At 38.1% G+C, this 19,171-nt stretch overlaps 1 protein-coding gene across 7 annotated transcripts in view; it reads right to left on the bottom strand.

The window, feature by feature from the left end:
* The window catches only part of CDKL5 (cyclin dependent kinase like 5), a 155,073-nt gene that overhangs the window by 60,246 nt on the left and 75,656 nt on the right, over nucleotides 1-19,171 (bottom strand). For all 7 annotated transcript variants that reach the window (XM_023532316.1, XM_023532318.1, XM_023532317.1 and 4 more), the window contains exon 4: nucleotides 897-942. In XM_023532316.1, coding sequence (XP_023388084.1) covers nucleotides 897-942 — 46 coding nt within the window. The remainder of the gene's footprint in view (nucleotides 1-896; nucleotides 943-19,171) is intronic.

Genomic DNA, 19,171 nt, shown 5'->3' with positions numbered 1-19,171 from the left:
TAGTGGTAAAAAACAATGTATTTCATGCCACAATAGGCATTTATATGAATTTATATGAGCAGGAAAGAAGAGTAAATGAAGAACCTCACATTAGTAAAATAAAGTCGTTTTGTGACACTTGCTTCCGTTATATATAGAACATTACGTATGTGGATATTGGTTTAGAATGTAAAATATATTTCTACTGTGGGGCTCTGTCAAAAAAAATTGGGAAAATGCTGCCTAGAGCTTCTTAAAGGCTGTGTCTTCATGTTCAGTTTTCCTACTCGACTATCTTTAGATGGCCAATCGTCTAGATTTAAAACCTAATGAACTACTGAAATTATTTATTTTTTTGGTACATTACCCTCTTTGTACACTACTTTTCTAAAAAAAAGATGCTTTATTTTAAACTTTATTGTCCAGTATAGGATAATTTTAATACTCCATTTGAAATGGTCTGGACATGTGACCAAGGCCTCCAAGTACAGTATTTCTCATTGAAAAGTTTTTATTCTCCCAATGACTTATTCTAAATATCATAACTCTCTTGATACTGTCTACATACCACTTATCCTTGTATAGATTCTAACTGACCAGGAACTGGAGATCACAGTAACCAGTACTGAAGCCTTTCACACAGCACTCGCTACTTATGGGAACCTATGGAAGTTATTTATTTCAAATCAGTTTTCTCATTTTAATATTTAGAAAAAACATAAATACCATGCCCTCTATCCAGCATATGAGCAAGACTTCCGGTGTTGACTGTACCTTAAAATACAAGATGAATTTTCTGATATCATGAGATTTGATAAAATTCACAAAGAATTAAGTTTCAAAGCAAAGCATAATAAATAAGCTTTATTCGCGCACACATGCAGAGAGAGAGAGAGAGAGAGAGAGAGAAAATATACCTTCACTGTCCTTGAATTTCTTGATTGCCACAATTTCATGTGTTTCCTGCAAAGGAAAAGAGGCAAAAGGAAAGTCATTCTCCCATGTTTTCCAAATTGGGACTCCCAGTCGTCTGGGGGTATATGCTGAAACAGAGCAGCAAGGACCCAGAGAGTTTAAAATAGATCCTCCTCCACCTCCTCCTCCTCCCCAGTCCCTCATTTCTTCATTCCACAATTCTCTTTCTCACCACCCTGCAGGCTTCATCAGGGAAGGAAAAGGAGAAAGGGGAGCTGGGGGTGGGCGTAACGCAGAGATGGTGATAGAACACGGAAGGCCTGGAACATCGTCAATGGCTTGAAGCTACACAAAAGTGCCAGGATGACTGACAACAGAGCATCAACTGCACTGCCCTCTGAAACCCATGGACACATTTTAATTGGGCTCCTAAGACCAGAGTAGAGATTTCTATAATACTTTGGCAGTTGCTCTTCAAAGTCTCCTCCATTTAGCTTGTCCTCACAAACCTATCTAGTTGTTCACCAGCTCTTCCCCATGGATAGTCAAATCCAAATTGAGATAAAACATCTGCATCAAATACCAATCGCTATCTTATTCTGCCCTTATTTAGCTCTCTCGGACTAAAAAGTAGTTTGTGAGCAGAATCCTACTTTAACTTGAAACACTGCTCATCTCTGCTTTTCCTTTTGCTGGTTGGAAGACAAGAAAATAAAGCTGGAAAGGAAATGGAAATGATCAGAACTAAGTGCCACTAGGCTAAATAAGTCGTGTCTAATTCTGGTCTATAAAAGGAAAAAAAAACGCTTTAGGTAAAATAATATATTCTTCAAAGCCAACGTGTCATATAGAAAGGTCTTCTGAATGACTCAGGCCTGCTCTTTTTCACTGAATACACTTTCAAATCCGTAGGATCAAGTCTTAATAAAACATTGTCCCTGCATCAAAATAAAGACTTTAAAAATGGACACAATACCAGGCAATAACCAACAGGTATAAATCACTGACATTAAAAATATGTGCTTTTCCCTTAAGTTCCTTATAAAAGCAAGAGGAATCATGAATGTAGGGGGAAAAAGAAAAGAGACCATTTTAATCATTATGCTGAAAGATAAACCCTGAGTCATAACTATGTCTATAAATCAAACCCTTTCTATTTCTCATTTGCCCATTGAAAAAAGAAAATACCAGCTTTTAAATTTGTTATATGGGAAAAAATTATCTGAAAGTGCTATAGGCTACTGAGGAGAAAGATTAAGGGTATTACATTTTTGTTCTTAATGGAGGAATAGAATTGTAAATACAGACAGCTTTTGGAATACAATGTATTTGTATATTAGCGGTCCTTCTGACTTAAAGAAACTCAGCCTTCCAGGTATTTTCTGATATTTTAACGTTTCATTACTGGGAAGGAATAACTGCAAAGTCAGAGTGATGCGGGGGATGACTGGCTAGAATATTAGTACATTTAGTACCAGGTAACTCTTCCAGGATGCTACTCTTTCTCAATACACTGGACTGATACTGTTTTCTTACCTTGCTCCTTTTCAAATGGCTCTAGCTACCACCTGCCTATGGCACAAGAGAAACTATCAGGAAACTCTGGTCACAGCACAAAGAAAGGGGTAGCATGAGATGTTGAGAGTAAGACTGCTCACATCTCAGCAGGGAGTTGTTCCAGGTAGTATTTCATCCTATATTGCACTCTCAACTCAGAGTCCCACATATATATTTTTTATTGCATCCTAGGTGTTAAAAAGTTTGTCTGTCTTTATAAAAGTCTTGCTTTGTTCAAAATTGTCCACTGATATGACTACAAATGTAAATTTATAATTAGTGCATTTACACCATCCTGAAGAAAGAAATTCATTAGTTTCTTTTTTTCCCCCTTAGCACCTCATAAATAGAATTTACTACATAAAACAGTTGCCCAAAAGGGAGCAAAATAAAGTGAAATGTTTATTATTTTATTTATCCTACCAATACCATGAAAATCCTCTTTCTCCTCAAAACATATACACTCAATAAGGTTTATATATTTAAAGAATAAAGCCAAATAGACAAAGTTTTATGCATAAAATCATTCAACTTTTGGTGGAAAACACATGTAATTAAGGGCAGAAGATGCTGGAAAGAACTTAACATTTCATTTTTATTCATTCTGCTTATAAAAGTACACAAACATTACAGGAAATACAAGAGAATATAAATGGTATAAAAGACTATAAGAATTTAAAAAGAATATAAAGACGAAGTCAAAAACTATTTATATAATCCTTGTTAACATTTTGGTCTATTTTCTTCCAGTAAATTTTTCTCAAATTAGAATAGTAATATGTATATTGTTAGATGTTGTTTTTATTTCACTTAATATTGTATAAGGAACATTTTGATCTGTCATTAAATAATTTTTAAAACCACCATTTATAATGGACGGTTATTTAACCAATCTATCAATGAACATACTTCGACATCTGCACCTTTATTTCCACAAAGTAAATTCTGTAAGTGACATCACTGGTCAAAAGGTATAAACAGGAAAGGCTCCTAATACTGCTAAACTGATATCCAAAAAGATGTCATTTCACAAGTTCCTTCAGCAGTATATGAGAACTCGCTCTACGGTCAGTCAACATTTAATACAATCATTTAGAAAAACCTTTCGGCATCAATGAGAGAAGTGTTTTCTTCTACCACCTGGCGAGTGAAATAAATTCTACTAAGGTTAATAATTCTTACTTATTCATGGATACGCATTTGTTGCCAAATTTTGTTACAAATATTTCCCCCAGATTGAATTATTTAGGGTGGTGTTGTATTATGTATTCAATGTATTGATGTATGCCTTTATTATGTCCACTATTTTCGTGCTCGGTCCTTACTTAGCTTGAGTGTATTTAATATTCATCCACCTTTACCTATCTTGATATTTTAATGATTTCTTTAAGTCTTTATTCATTTTCATTTTAATATGTGATAAGGGTATGGGAATCTCAATTTTAAAATAATTTCTAAATATTGAACCATTCTTCCCAATACCCGTTCTTTTTAATTCTTTGTTATATCTTAGTACCCTTACATATATAGTCTTTCTATTCTAGTCTATACTATTCATTCTTATGCCAGAACCAGTTTAAATTATTGTGACCTTAAATTGTTTTAAATTAATCTGGGGTTAATTCTTTTTATACCATTTTGTTAAATAAATTTATTACTGAGAATAGGTTTGGGCTGCTGTATTTAATTTGTAATTATATACACATGAGCTATTATATTTAGTCTATATTTCTGTACATATTTATTTAATTGGCTTCACTGTTTACCACTAGCCCTTTCCTACTGTGGTTTTCACATATCTGAGTTCTTGATTCACATTGAGGTTTTGTTCAGCCAGTGTGCACCCTGGAATGGCTTTCTGAGGAAGTATCTATTTTCCAAGTCTTTACACATCTGAAAGTCCTCACACACGAATGGAAACTTAGAAGGCCCAGAATTATTGGGAAGGCAGCCTTACGTCCTCTACCACCTTCAGGGTCACGGTTGTGTGAACTGCTAAGCCGTGGAAAGAGCCATTCCCATGATAAACATCACAGGTTTGCATGTTTCTTAAAGCAACTTTCCAGCAGATAAGAGTAAATGTCTTGTAACAAAATCCACACACTAAGAACTTTTCCAAGAAGAAAATGAAGGATCTTAAAAGAAGGAATGCCATTTCCTAATCCATCCACGGAAGGCTCCAAATGGGCTAGTAATGTTCTGATGGTCTCCTGGTATTTCGTGTTATAGAAATAGAAGCCTGGGGCCAAGTTGGTTTTTGTTCCTATGCAGATAACTTTTTTTCTGCCTAGATGCTTTTGGGACTTTTTCTTTCCCTTGGAATAAAAATTTTTAATTATCAGAACATATCTAGAAGTGTTTGCGTATTTTGAACTAATATTAACTGGAAATCAATGAACTTAAAAAAGTTTTCTTCTAGAAACCTTAAATGTTGTTTCTGCTACTATTTATCTAATATTTTCTACTAGAAACCTTATAACTTTTAGGTTGGATCTTTCATAATTGATTTGCATGTTTTGTTCACTACTGCATCATAAATGTCTAGAAAAGCAGGCACATAGTAGTTGTTCAATAAATAATGAATAACTATTTCATGAGTGAATTCGTCAAAACTGCTGCATCAATTTTATTCTTTTACTTCCTCCATTTTAGGTTTCTTTACATTCTTTCCTTATCTCAGCCGACTTCTGCAATTTTGGCCTTGTTTCAGCTTGTTCTGGCTATACAGGTCACATCCTCCTGGCTCTCCTCCAGGAGACTTAACTTCATCTGCTTATTACAAAAAAATCATTTTTAAAACTATGTGTTGCTTCTAAATCTTCAGAGCTATGTTTTCTTTATCTTCTCACTGATTTTTCATAAGGTCTTCCGCCCCACTCCCAATCCTTTTAACTCATGCTAACACAGGAAAAGATCTATCAGGCCTGGCATCTGGCAGCAGAAAGAAGTTTTTCAGCCACTTGAATTTCAAAGTCAGATGGATGCCCTCGAGCCTGATTTCAAAACCTGGATTCTTAGCAAACATTGCTCATTGGGTTAGCTAGTCTGAAGCTGGACTGCCTGGGCAGGGTTTTCTGCATAAGCTGTTTGCTGAACCCACAGTTCCAGCACATCCTGCTCCCACCTACACCTTGGCCACGGGGGTCTGTGAACCCTGGGATGCAGAATGCCGTTCCCAATCCTCTACATCCTGCCTTACTGTATTTGGGGCATTCGGTCTCTGAAAAGATCTGGCTATACAGGTACTGACGTGGGCTAGTGCAGACAGAGAACTCCAGCTCCCACAGGGTCAGATGACAGTTACCACCACCTGTTTCCAGCCCCTGTAGGCATGGGCCCAAGTCTTTTCCTACCTTTGAATACTCTGCCTTATGCTAGCTCAGAAAGCAGAATAAATAGCATGATGTTCAAGGCTGTACTTTTCAACCCACCTCCCTGGACTTCACCAAAGATCTCTGACAACTAGTTTAATTTACATAACTTTTATGAATTTTTGTTTGTAAATATCTTCATGGGTATTTAGTGGAGAGGTAGTTGGTAATAAAGCCAAGATTTATTACTTGCACTACCGCCACCCTGAGACGCTAATAACATAGGTGTAGACAAAGAAGGAAAATATGTGAAAAATAACTCTGAAGAACTGTGTTTTAAATGCAATTTATTCACAAAAGCATGCCATTGCCCCCACAATGTCTGCAACAGAATACCACCAGCTGTAGTTATCATGTTAGGCATAATATGCTACTTGATTCAGTCTTATTTTATTTAAACAACTAGTTAAAAGGTAACACTTTAAACAACTAAGAATGTGATAAAATACATGAGTAAACCATTAATGATAATTCCATACCTCGCCCTTAATTTTGCCTCAAAATTGGAATTATATTACTGTGAAATGCAAAAAGAGGTTCCTGAATTGTACTGTTATCTCCATGAGTGAACAAGCTATATCGAAGCATTTAGCATTTCCCAGAATAAATTTCCCAGCTGGGGGAAAAAAATAGAAAAGAAATGAATAAATTTTATGAGTAGTAAAAAATAGAAAAATATCTCGAGGGCCTATAGCATTTCTTCCAGTAGTCTCAAGATCTCTACCCCGTAAAAATCATGCCTCAACCACTGAACAACTATACTAGACACAGAGACTTGTACTTGTAACCAAAACTCACTCCTGCCTCTGTCTAAAGCTCCCGAGTCTTTGGTTTATTCCCAGAATCAATTGTCCCTTCTTAAGATGTTGGCAAAGCAACTAGTTGGTATTAACAATAAAAAAAAATTACTAAATTATTGAAAATGCAGTTATATAACTTGATTTAATTATGCTCTGGAACAGTGAATTCCCTAAACCGATCATACGCAATATAAGTAGCAGGAGTCATTGTTTTAAATGTTCTGCTCTGTAATTTTAAATATCCAACATGCATTTATAAAACAGAACAGAAACAAACTTATCGATTTTATTTTACTCTACTGTTCATGGATTAAACCATTCCAAAGGTTATACTCTATAGTTCATTCTTGAATTATTCTCTGAGGAGGCCCTTCCTGGGGAGAAATTCTTTATTTCTTCATCCAAGTAGCAGGGAATACAACTTGACAACTAAAATATTTTAAAATATTTCAATCCATGTTTTGTATACAAATATCCCAAGTGTCTAAGTGCTTTCACACAAGGCCGATAATTTGCCCCAAGATAATACAGCTAAGAAGTAATAGAGCTATGTATGTTGAAATAGTTATATTCTGAAATACACACATGCCCCACTGGAGAAGCATCATTATTTCTCTTCTGTGTTTTTCTCAAAAGTACATGTTAGCACCAACAAAAATTTTCAATTAGTTTCCTAAATAACATCTGTTATAATAGTTATACACCAAGAAGTATGTGCAAATATTTCAACGTTCCCATCTTTATTCTGAGTTTTTTTCACAGAAAGCTAAAATAACTTAGATAAATTATTTATTTTTACATGATGAGCAAAATTACAAAATGGGAGTAAGTTCAAGCACAGATATATTCCATGGCAGGTAGATACAATGGAGCTAGTACATGTTTGCTATGTACCATAGAATTACAAAACATTATCCAGGATATGCAGTAATAAAAACTAAATTATTTCCTAAGAAATCTCTTAGAGATTTTTACTTGACTTGTATTGCTTATTACTTGTAAACTATTATAGTCTGTCAAAACTAAAAGTGAGATTACTAAATTTAAGTACTTCAGACAAATTCAGAAAGAAAACAATCTATAGCAAAGGAGGAAAGTATTTCAGTCACTCAGCTAAAAATTGTCCATTGGTCCCCCTGCTTTATGTGATGTTGTGAGACATCCTGGGTTTGACATGAGTAAATGAAGTGTCTCATATACACAGATGCTTGTACTCTGGTGTATAATAATGGATGACAGTAAATTAAAATGTATGACAAAAGTTAAAAAGTACAACAAATGTTATATGATATGCCAGAGGAGTTCAAAACAGATTGATTGTGTAAATATACAGAAAAAATGTACACCCCTTTCAGATTTAAGTTGATAATATGTTGATTTATTTGCATCTGATCTCTCTTTCTGAAATGTAAAATGTCATAAATATGTCTACCTTCATCCCCATTCTTTCTCTCCCCAGAGGTAATGGTATGTACCATTCCCATACACATTTTTATTACTATGAATGACCCGTAAGCAATTTTACTACTGCTCTGTACAGTGAAAATCATGTATACTGGCATGTTATTGTACACATCTTTCTGCAACAGCTTTTTTTTAAGCATGACATTGTATATCTGAGATTTAAACATAAATCTAGTTCAGTGGTACTCAACTGGGGATGCCTGTGCTCACCACCCCTATTTCCCCCAAAGGGAAGTCTGGCAATGTCTGGAGACACTTTTGGTTGTCACAATGGGGTAGGGGGCTACTGGCATTTAGTGAGCAGAGGCTAGGGATACTGAACATCCTACAGTGCACAGGACAGTGCCCATGACAAAGAATGACCTAGCCCCAAATGTCAAAAGTGCTGATGTTGAGGAACCTTGCTGTAGTTATTAATTTTAACCATTTTGTGGTATTCTGCTATAAACACTACCCCTTGAAAGGGAGTCTGACCACTTGCTGAGATCAGGAAAAGACTTTTGAAAAGACTAATATACTGTGAAAAGAAATTTTAGTTGAAAATAAAATGATTAAAAGACTAATTCTTCGAAAATTATTAAAACTATTAATCATGGCATTAAAATGTCTATATTCTGTCATTATCACAAAACAATCACTTTTATAACTTTTGTAACATGGCTCCTTTAAAAATTATATAGTGAAATATACCAAAAGATATAGTAAAAAAATTAATTACTCTTGTTAAAAATTCAGTGCATTTGGCCAAAAACAATTTAGCAGAGTCAAACAAAGTCTACACCAACAGCTAGCTAAACTGCTACAAAGGTTCACATTACCGGGATACTGTCACAGGAAATACTGGTGTTAACTCTAAACTGTTCATAATTTGCATGCTAAAAGTACTTCAAGAAAACGCTTACATTTTAAAAAGCATTACAAGGAAAACTCATAATGAATTTATGCTCAGCTTCTAAAAAGAGGATAGTCTTATGAAAATATTAATATATTATCAAGACATGAGAGAGCACGGAGCCAAAAATGGAAGATACGGATCAGAAAGAGGGATCATACAAAGACTCGTGTAGAAAACAACTGCCTTCAAGCCAAGTCAGTAATAAAATTCCTACACAACAAAATCTATCTTCTCATTTATCTCCATCGGAGCATCAAATGCCTCTACCTCCCCAGGGCTAAATCTGCCCTCCTCAAATCTCTATTGAGATGTAAAATCAGAGTAAAAGAGTGTAAACTATTTAGATCAAATGCTTAACCATTCCCTCATCTTCTCCCTCAGAACCTGGTCCTGTCTCCTCTCCTGGTATCTCATGAATATCTCATGAACTCTAGGCAGAAATTTAGGATCACTCTTGACATCTCCTTTGTCTGCACCTCCAAACCCATCCAGTCAGTTTATCACAAAGTGCTGTTGAATTTTGCCTCCTAAATCTTCTTCATAGCCTTTATTAAAAGGACACCTTCCAAAAAATTCCCCGTACCTTCACATATTTATATGATCACTTGATAAAGGTCTGATCTACCACTGGACTGCATCCAAGCATGTGGGTAAGAAATAAATGTTTGACTGGTCCAAAAGTGTGCTGAGCATGAGAGGAAGATCACTGTACTGCATTACTAATTCAAAACTTACCTCCTGCTGGCCCGGGTCCTCCTCCTTTTTTTGGATATCATTTACTAATTCCACTACAGCTTAGCAGAAAAACACCTTTTCCTACCTTAATTTTAAAGAGGAAAAAAGACATTCCTTGATATACAAGGAATTTAAAAAACAAAAATAAGAACACAGAAGACAAATATACACATTTAAGTTTTTTTAAAGACAGTGTATTACTAGGAGACGCATTAAGATAGATCTGTTTTCTTCTTTCTTTAGAAAGTTTCAAAAAATGAAGATAATGAAAGAAACATAAGAGCCTTCAAAACTTCATCTGGCCCTCTCCAAACGTCTTTTAGTAGGCAGGAATTTGAAAAAGCTCTTAAAAGTTCAGAAGGAATTATAACTGTCTTAATTAAATAAATACCTCTTTTGCTACTGGCCTCCTGCGTATCTTAAAAATGTACTGCAAAACCAACGTTGCTTTCTTTCTGTTAAAATTTTATTCCACAGCATTACTATAAAATGGTTGCAGTTACCAGGTTGCCAATATTCATCAAGTTACATCAGAAGGCTTACTAAATTAAAAATTATTATATATTATATTCTCCACCTGAAACAATAAGGACTATTCTCCTTCACTGTCACCTCTACTCCATTCTGCGACAAAACTAGTAAGATTTCCTCTAGCCTGGCAAAATGTCATATGAAAACAGAGATGTCACATAACTACTAACATCTAACATTTGTGCTGGGACATTCTTAGTGACAGAAATAGTTATAGACCTGAGAACTGGCTAATACTGATATTGCTTACAGTGCTGTAAAGTCACATGATCTCTAAATCCTCAGTGCAAACATGTTACAAATGGTCGTTTGGTGTTAGCAGCAGGGCTTTGGGGAAATGAGGGAAAAGGGGTAAAGCTTGGGTTGCTGTGGAACAGAAAGAAGGAACGAGCCTCTAGAAGTGAGACATAAGAGAAAAATCAAAGGGAGAGGCTCTCTTGAAAATGTAAGCCACATTCTTAAGGAGGCCACTGGAATTCCCAGCCTTTATTTGAACTATTTTTGTTTGTACATTAAAAGAGAACGTACCCAGTAAGACTGTAAGACATGGAGAAGGCCAGAAGGCTGACTTTTGAGTGCCACGAATATAAGAGTAATAAACATAAAAAGTCTAGGACCATTTAGTTGATAATGCAAACAAACCCATACACCTAGAAAGCCTTTGTCAATACTTCTGATATGGCCCAGTATAACTGTTAGTGGATCAATATCAAGCTGAAGGGACACTGGCTGATAATATCAAAGGGTGTACCTGTGATGAACGGAGGCAACTAGTTCATACAAAACTGTACACTTAAAATGGGTACTTCTTATTGTATACAAAGTATATTCTTATATGTAAATTATACCTCTATAAAGATGATTTAAAATGAATCCTTTAAAAATAATGCACCTCATAGTTACAGACAAATATAAATTTACTACCCTATATTAATATTATAGATTAGGTAATTAATAAAATGTTCAGAAATTCAAATGTAGTTATCAAGACGAAAAATGAGGCATTCGAAGAACAATTTTCACTTACCCCTCTGGCAGAGCAAATAGCAACTCTTTTCAATAGAAAGAGAAAGGTGAACTTTCAAAACAATTTAGACCCATATTTATAGATAATACAAAATTCGAGTCACACTTGATTTTCACATACCGCACACTTTGCAAACACCCCCTGGCTCTGACCATGGACTGTCAGCAAATGAATAGCCTGTGCTGCAGCTGTTGGGCAACTGTGTTATAATTTTATTTCATTTTGCCCTTATTTTGTAACAATGAGTAGATAATGAGAAAATGAAAATTTCACTTCTAGTGATCAAATAATTGAGACAAAATAGCATTAATTAGGTATGCCAAATGCAGGCAATCTGCAAGCTCAATCAGGCAAAATTTAAACACTAGAAATATATCCTCAAAGACTAAATCTAAGGTGTGCCAAGAAAATGTTGCTTTTAAATTTTCTATAACCAATTGATCCTTGCTTTTCAAACTCTGACTTTGACTCTAACTTGCATTCTATAGTAGCTCAATCCTTTCTGGTTTATGGCCTCTTTCAGGTAGATGCTTACTTTTTCCCCTCAGATTTTCTCCCTGCTTTTACCAAGATGGCAGGTGTGGGGGGTGTGAAGTTAATATAACTGCGGTGAGAGAAGGGCTCTCAGATAAACACGCACAGGCCCTTGAGCTGTCCTCTTGGGCTCTTTGGTCTTTTAAGACAAGGTTCCTTATAGGCCAGAGCCGGAGACACTGGCCTGATGCTGTTATTGGACCCCATGAGGGTTGTGGATTCAGGTATGCAATCTTGGCTTAAAGCCCAGGGGTCTGGCCTGGTTGCTAGGCTCCTTCTCAGCTTTAATTGGTGCTGAAGACAGGCTCCAGTCAAGACAAATAGGCTCCGCAGTCTCATTTACACCCGAGACCTGGCCACCAACTACGTTATTGGTATCAGCCTGCCTTTCAGCACAGCATCCGACTGACAGGTTCACTCAGGCGTGCGGTACCTTGGGATTCTTTGGAAGCCACTCACAAGCTGAAGGAGGCCCAGGAATCCTCTCTCCACCTAACCACATCCTGCCCCATTTCACTCTGCCGTCACTGCTCACGTTGTGATGAAGCAACCTTGTAAGGCAGTTTCTTCCGAGTCCCAAAAGGGGAATGGGGCATAAACTTCCTTCATTTTTCGGTGGCAAGGGAAGGGAATATCAAGACTTGCCTGCCCTGACTCCTCTCATTTCTCCTTTAAGTCTCGAAAGAATTTCCCCTACAAAGAGGCGTTCACCGTACTCTCTTACCTGGAACCATGATAGAAAAAACATCAGGAGAGGAAAACCAACTTATTGATCAAAAATAAACCACCAGGTATTCCAGAAATATTACTCTTGTTAAACATATAAAGATTCAGGGATAACGATAGAAGAAAAAACAAAGAAAGGCTTAAAATTAAAATAAACCGATGACTGACATAAAAACACATGGTTCAAGTGGATACAAAAATCTACTGTTCTATTGAACTAGTGATGGAGAGACAGCTTACTATAGATTACTTTGACTGACTGTGCCTAACTTTCTCATGGCCAATTTTTCCAGTAAATTATGCAGATGCCATCGATGTCAGCATACTTACATTTTGCAGATATTGGTGGGTAAACAATGTGCAGAAAACTAATAATAGCAGAGCTACTACAGGCAAGTTGCTCACTGCTTCTTGGGAGTCCTAACGAAAACCAGTACATGAGTACATACTCATACCTTCTGCTGAAGTTAGAGAAGGTATAGCTAAAATGATTTTATACTCACTGCTTAAGAATGTCTGATTCGTGAGAAATATAACTAGGTTTTAGGACAGAAATATGGTTTAGGGAACTCCAAAGTTCAAAAGCAACAGAAATTATGTCCTCTGTAATACCTTTAGGTTACTAAGGCCTAAGGTCCTCCAGTGCAGGGTTACTACAATAGCGTCAAGATGTGAAACACAGATAGGTTATAGCAAGAGAAACTTAGAAGCTCACTGTTCAGACAACTGAAGTGGGCTACTTCCAGGGACGCCGTCATCACGCTTTCTGACAGGTATGTTCACACATAAGCAGATAAAGAAAGAGAATGGTACAAACAAAATCTGAAAATGGTTCCAAGTCACTGTTTTGTTTTGCCATAACCATAACCATGCAGAAAACTGAATACATTCAACATAGGGAGCAACAATTTTTCTTTTCTTAAATAACATCTTCAAAGTATCATGTTAATTTAAGAAAAACTCATCACATTTCATATTATACACTATGGGGGAAACTAGAACACATCAGATTCACTTTCTCCACCATAGAAAGAGATGAATATCCAACATGAATCAGTTGTCTGTAATATTTCTGAAAGAGCTAAGTCTGGTTTATCGCTATATCCAAGAACCTTGCACTTTATCTTATATATGATTGGTACATAATAAAATGTGTGATGAAGTAAACTGTACCAGACTGTTATACTGGCACAGAAGAAGGACTGTTTACCATCATCAAAAGAATTTGGATCACCTCATATATGCCACCTTGACTGGTAATGCAAAAAAGAGGAAGAGAAGGAGGAAGAGACAATCTCCAAAGTTGCCAGGCCTTTGAAACAACCATGGAATATAATAAGTCTCGAGTAGTTCAATGTTTCTAGAGAATTAGCCAAGGAACACCATAACCTAACAAAATTATTGATTGTCTGGTTACTAGAGTCAAGAATATCACTAAACTCATCTGATCTCAGAAGCTAAGCAGGGTTGGGCCTGGTTAGTACTTGGATGGGAGATCACCTAGGAACACCAGGTGCTGTAGGCGTAAAAAAAATATATATCACTGAAACATTCTAGTTAAAAATCTTCTTATAATATTCTCCCAGGGCCTCAGTGAGGTCATCGATTTTGCACATAATAGATATTTCAAAACATACTCTGCTGTGAATCACCAAATTGAGGAAAAGAAAAACAGCTCTCCAAGGCTTCCAGGATAAAGTTTTGATTACATGCTTCCTCTCCTAACTTTAAGAAAAAGTAACCCTGCTCCTGTCACACCTAATTATTGGCAGTTTCTTAACTGAATCTTCACACACGCTTGCATTTATCAGCTCACACTCTGCCTCCAGCATTCATTCTTTCTTCATTCATTCATTTACTCAATCAACAAACACTCTCCAAGCTCATATGTGGCAGGCACCGTGCTGAAGCACTAGGCTTACACAGGGAACAAGACAAGGGAGTTTCTGTTCTTATGGCAGTTATATTCTGGATGGAAGAGACATGTAATAAGTAAACGAATAACAGACAAGAAGATATTGGTAACTGCTACAGAGAAAGCAGAATGGGGCCAATTCAATAGAGTATTTCTTTGGGTGAGTGAGTACCCATGGAAGTGTGATTTTAACTGCTACTTAAATGTCAACCCTGTTACTTCTACTTAATTCTTTTTTTTTCCTCTTTCAAAACCTTCCTTTGAGAAGCACTGCAGGATCCCCCAACCTGCTTTGCGTGCTCCTCTTCTGTGGTCCCTCGTACCCCATCCACACCTCCAACCAGGCTCTCACCGCATATGCACTGGAATCTGCGATGTGCCATTCAGCCTCACTTCCCACCTCAGACCATAATTAAGATCTGTGAGTGTAGGTGCTTCATGTACCTCTGTGCCCCCAAAGATCTAGCAGAAAGGCTCCCCAAGAGGGTAGGCTGCTCTAAATACCACTTAAGGATCTTACAGGGACCGAGAAGAAACAAGGCAAAGGACACACAGGGCATAGAAATGAGCTAAGTAAATTTTATTCTAACTAAAAACACCACGGAAAATAAAGATAATTATCTTGTTAAAAGGATCAACCACCTGAGTTTTGAAATGAATGAACTGGTTTTTGATATTTTCAATTTCTGACCATCTGTGAACTTCTCAAAAGCAGAGATCACACTGCGGTCACTATGCCATCATAAGGCTTTCCCTTCTAGAATACGTGCTCTCTACAATCGTCAGTCATGCCCTTCTCGCTCTTTACCCTAAACATCCAGGACTCACTGCAGCAGGTGCTCTAACAAATGTCTGCTTAGTGAATTTTAAGTTTTAAAGCTCACTCCTATGGTTTCCCTTGAGCTAGAACTAACAGTCTTTCTATATCAACAAAATGTATCTAAGTAGCATGGATGATAATCAATATGAATTTGAAAAATATGCCTGATTCAGATAAATCATATAGTTGGGTAAGTGCCTGTGGAAACTTAAGAACCATGGCACAAAAATGAAAATTAACGAATGACTTTAAGAGAAATTATACATTATTCTCTAACATGACAAAATTATACCTTCAACACTGTGTTTTTAAGGAACAGAACAAATTGTTAGATTATACTACCAAGCCTGTAAAATACGTATGTAAATGAAACTTGATTCCACATTTTAAATGAATGGAAAAACAAATGTTTTCATTGAAAAACCAAGGTAAAGGGCAGCATAAATCTTTTCTGTGTTACAATAAGCCCTTAAAGTGGAATTTAAATCTAATGGTATGGAAAATATTCAGATAATGATTTGTGATCACATCCTTCTAGTTATTCTACTACCTGAACTTGAACAAAAGGCACCTAAAGCAATAGAAAATATCACAAATGTGCAAAGAAATGTGACAAATAGATCTAATAAAAATAATCTAGTTAAATTTTCTCTTGAGCCATAAACAACTGAACGAAAAGGCAAGAATTTCTAACAAAACCATTATTTACTACTTTCAAAAACAAATTTAAAAATCTGATTATTAAAGGAGTATACTCCAAACACTTTAAAATATAAGATATGTACTGGTAAAGTTCTTTTTCATACTCCTGTTATCAAATTTATGTGATTTCATAAGAAACAAAATGTGTTTCTAATTAGAAACATTCTGTAATTACATTTAGTTTTGTGGTATCTTTTCGAAGGCCAGAAGCACTTCTTTCAGACACAATCGTGATTTCAAACAAATAAAGCAAAACGAAACTCAAAGGCTGTCACACATTCAGAAGAAAGGTAAGAATGGCAGATCTAGAGCCAAAATGCCTGAATTTGAATCCTGGCTCCAGCACCTACTAGCTAAGTGCCCTCAGGCACGTTACTTAACTTCTCGGTGCTTCAATTTTTGGTTTTTTAAAAATTGGGTCTAGTAATAGCACTTATCCCCAAGGTTACTATTAGGATTAAATGAGAGGATACAAGTGAAAAGTTCGGAAGAGCACGTGAGCTAAATGTCACTGCCCTCATTCGTACCACCGGGAAGTTCAACATGCTCTGCTTTGGGGTGTTCCCAAATCACCAAAGCAAGTTTCCAGAGGAACTCAGGGAGCATGGGGTTTGTCCCTGAGGGGCTTCTCCCGCCTCTGGGGAGAACTAACAGTCCTCACTAGTATAAAGTTCAGACTCACAGAGGGAGTAGACTTGAACTTCCCGTCCAATAGGCTGTCAACAAGAGCTGATGGTTCTCCAGGACTGGGTGGGTCCCCAGGTCCCGGCTGCTGCATGAGGCAGAGGGGTGTCCTCCAGACTGATCACTAAGCTCCACAGCCTCCAGGGCTGGGGTCAGGGAAACAGTGCCCACAGAGGGCAGCTCCTGGCAAAAGGCTCCATGGTAACCCTAACAAGTCATGGTAACTGTGGTAACGACAAAGGCACAAAGGGCTAGGCCTCTGGCCTGTCGGCCTGTCTGCTCATCTGCCTGGTACCTCACAAACCAAGAGAGTCTTTGGTCTGTTAACAGGCGGCAAAGGGCTCCAGGAGCCAGGGGGATATGGAGCTAGATTTCCTTTTATTTCTAAAATTAAAAAATCGTGTTTTCTACCTGAGCATCATGGGCAAATTAAAATCGATTCCCCAGGTCTGTGAACTTTACAAAACTGTGAGGTCTCTGAACGTGAGAACTGCCTCAGTCCTATCTACAGTTCCAAGGCTCAACCACAGTACCTGATACATAGCATATTTGAAGAATGAACTGATGTTGTCATCATATAAATGGCTGTTTACAGAATTCTCACAGACGCGTGGAGACTTCAAGTTTTGATAAAGACGAAGTAGCCCCAGTCCTTCCAGATCCTTCCTCTTAACGCTAAAAAGCCCTGTACAGAACACACAAGGAAGCGCAGGCAGACAGAGTGGACAGGAGGATGGCTGCCCCGGGACTCCGGGACTTGAGCAGCACCACGGCAGTGAGGTCCCTGGGTTTCCTCACTGTCTCCCATGTATTCCCAATAGGGTGCTACTGAAGCCTCCACCCCAGAAGCAACAAGAGGCAAATACTAAAAAGTGCCAAGAAAGCCTGTTCGCACAGCCGAAAGGCCAGGAAAAGGATGGGCGAACGACAGGAAATCTTTTAGGCAACACTCACCCCACCCCAGGAAAACATCCATGGAAGAAGTACACTATCACCGTCCTGAGGTTTCAGGAGGCTAAGTGTGTAAGACACGCTGACACACACGCACGCGCACACACACACACGCACACACACTCTCTCTCTCTCTCTCTCTCTCTCTCCCTCCCTCCCTCCCTCCAAGAGCAGGCAGCAGTGCTTCAACTCCTCCACTTGGTACTGTCCCTGTCAGTGGGGCTGAGCAGGGAGCTAATCTTCCACTCCCTGCCCAGCAGAAGCAGGCAGTGTGCCCATTCCCAGCCTGTGGTATTGGCGGTCTGGTCAGGAGCCGATCTTCCACCCCCGCTCCCCAACCCCGCACAGAAGCAGGTCACAGTGCTTCAGCCCCTCTGCTGGGGATGTGTCTACAGGATGGAGCAGAGGCAACAAGGCAGTGTGAATCAGTGGTCCACTTTTGCTGGGGAGGTGTTAGCAGGGTCAAGCGAAAAGCTGAACATCCATGCCGCCCGTCTGCAAGGAGGCAGTAAGAGCGAGAGCAACACTTCTGTGGAGGTGCTGTCACCGGGACCGAGCAGGAGGCTGAACACACACACACACACCTGGCCCTCATGCTATCCCTCAACAGAGAGGCTGCCTGCTAAACACAAGAGTAAAACAGCTCCAGACTCTCCTAATATCCAAAATGACCAGGATACGATCAAAAATCACCCATCATACCAAGGGCCATGAAAGTCACAACTTGAATGAGACAAGAAAGAGACATCAACACCAAGATGAATCACATGTTGGAATTATCTGACAAGGATTTTAAAGCAATCCTAATAAAACTATTTCATCAAGCAACCCAGAAACACTCATCAGCAGAGAAAAAAAAAACAGCCCTAATAAAAGCCTGGTCTCTTGAGCTAAAAGACCAGGAAAGGAGCAATGTAGCAAGATGGAAACTTGACAGTAACCATTCTACTCCAGCCAAATGAAATAGTGGAAACTGTGGCTCCACTCACACCAGCAAAGGCAGAGTGGGGAGCGTGTCTAACCCTCTGCCAGGTAGTGTCAGTGGAGGGCACTAGGGAGTAATAACCAGGCACTAGGGAGTAATAACCAGGCACTAGGGAGTAATAACCAGGCACTCGTGCTCCTCGTAGCCAGGGTGGTCAACGGAAGCCCTTAGGGATGCCGAACCCCTACCCACACCAGTAACAAAGAGCCACTCCCCAGTAAGTGTCAATGAACGCGGAGTGAGAAAATTAAACTGCCATCCCTATCTGGCACCACCCTCCAGTGTCAAAGGGGCCAGATAAAACAAAAGATTAAATAAGACCCAAAGTCTAATGAAATAATATCCAAAATGTCTGGGTTTCAATAGAAATTCATTTATACTGAGAACCAGGAAAACCTCAACATGAATGAGAAAAGACTATCAACAGAGGCTAACAAAGACATGTTCGAATTATCTGACAAGGGTTTCAAAGCAGCCGTCATACAAAGAGGAAGTCTCAAGGAAATTTTAATTTCATAGAATGTAACAAAAATACATTATACTACAATATGTGGGATGCAGCTAAAGCAGTACAGAGAGG

The sequence above is a fragment of the Pteropus vampyrus genome, unplaced genomic scaffold (assembly GCF_000151845.1).
Source record: "Pteropus vampyrus isolate Shadow unplaced genomic scaffold, Pvam_2.0 Scaffold81, whole genome shotgun sequence".
Lineage (NCBI taxonomy): Eukaryota > Metazoa > Chordata > Mammalia > Chiroptera > Pteropodidae > Pteropus > Pteropus vampyrus.
The sequence above is the reverse complement of the archived record's forward strand: the minus strand, read 5'-3'. Positions and strand labels throughout refer to the sequence as shown.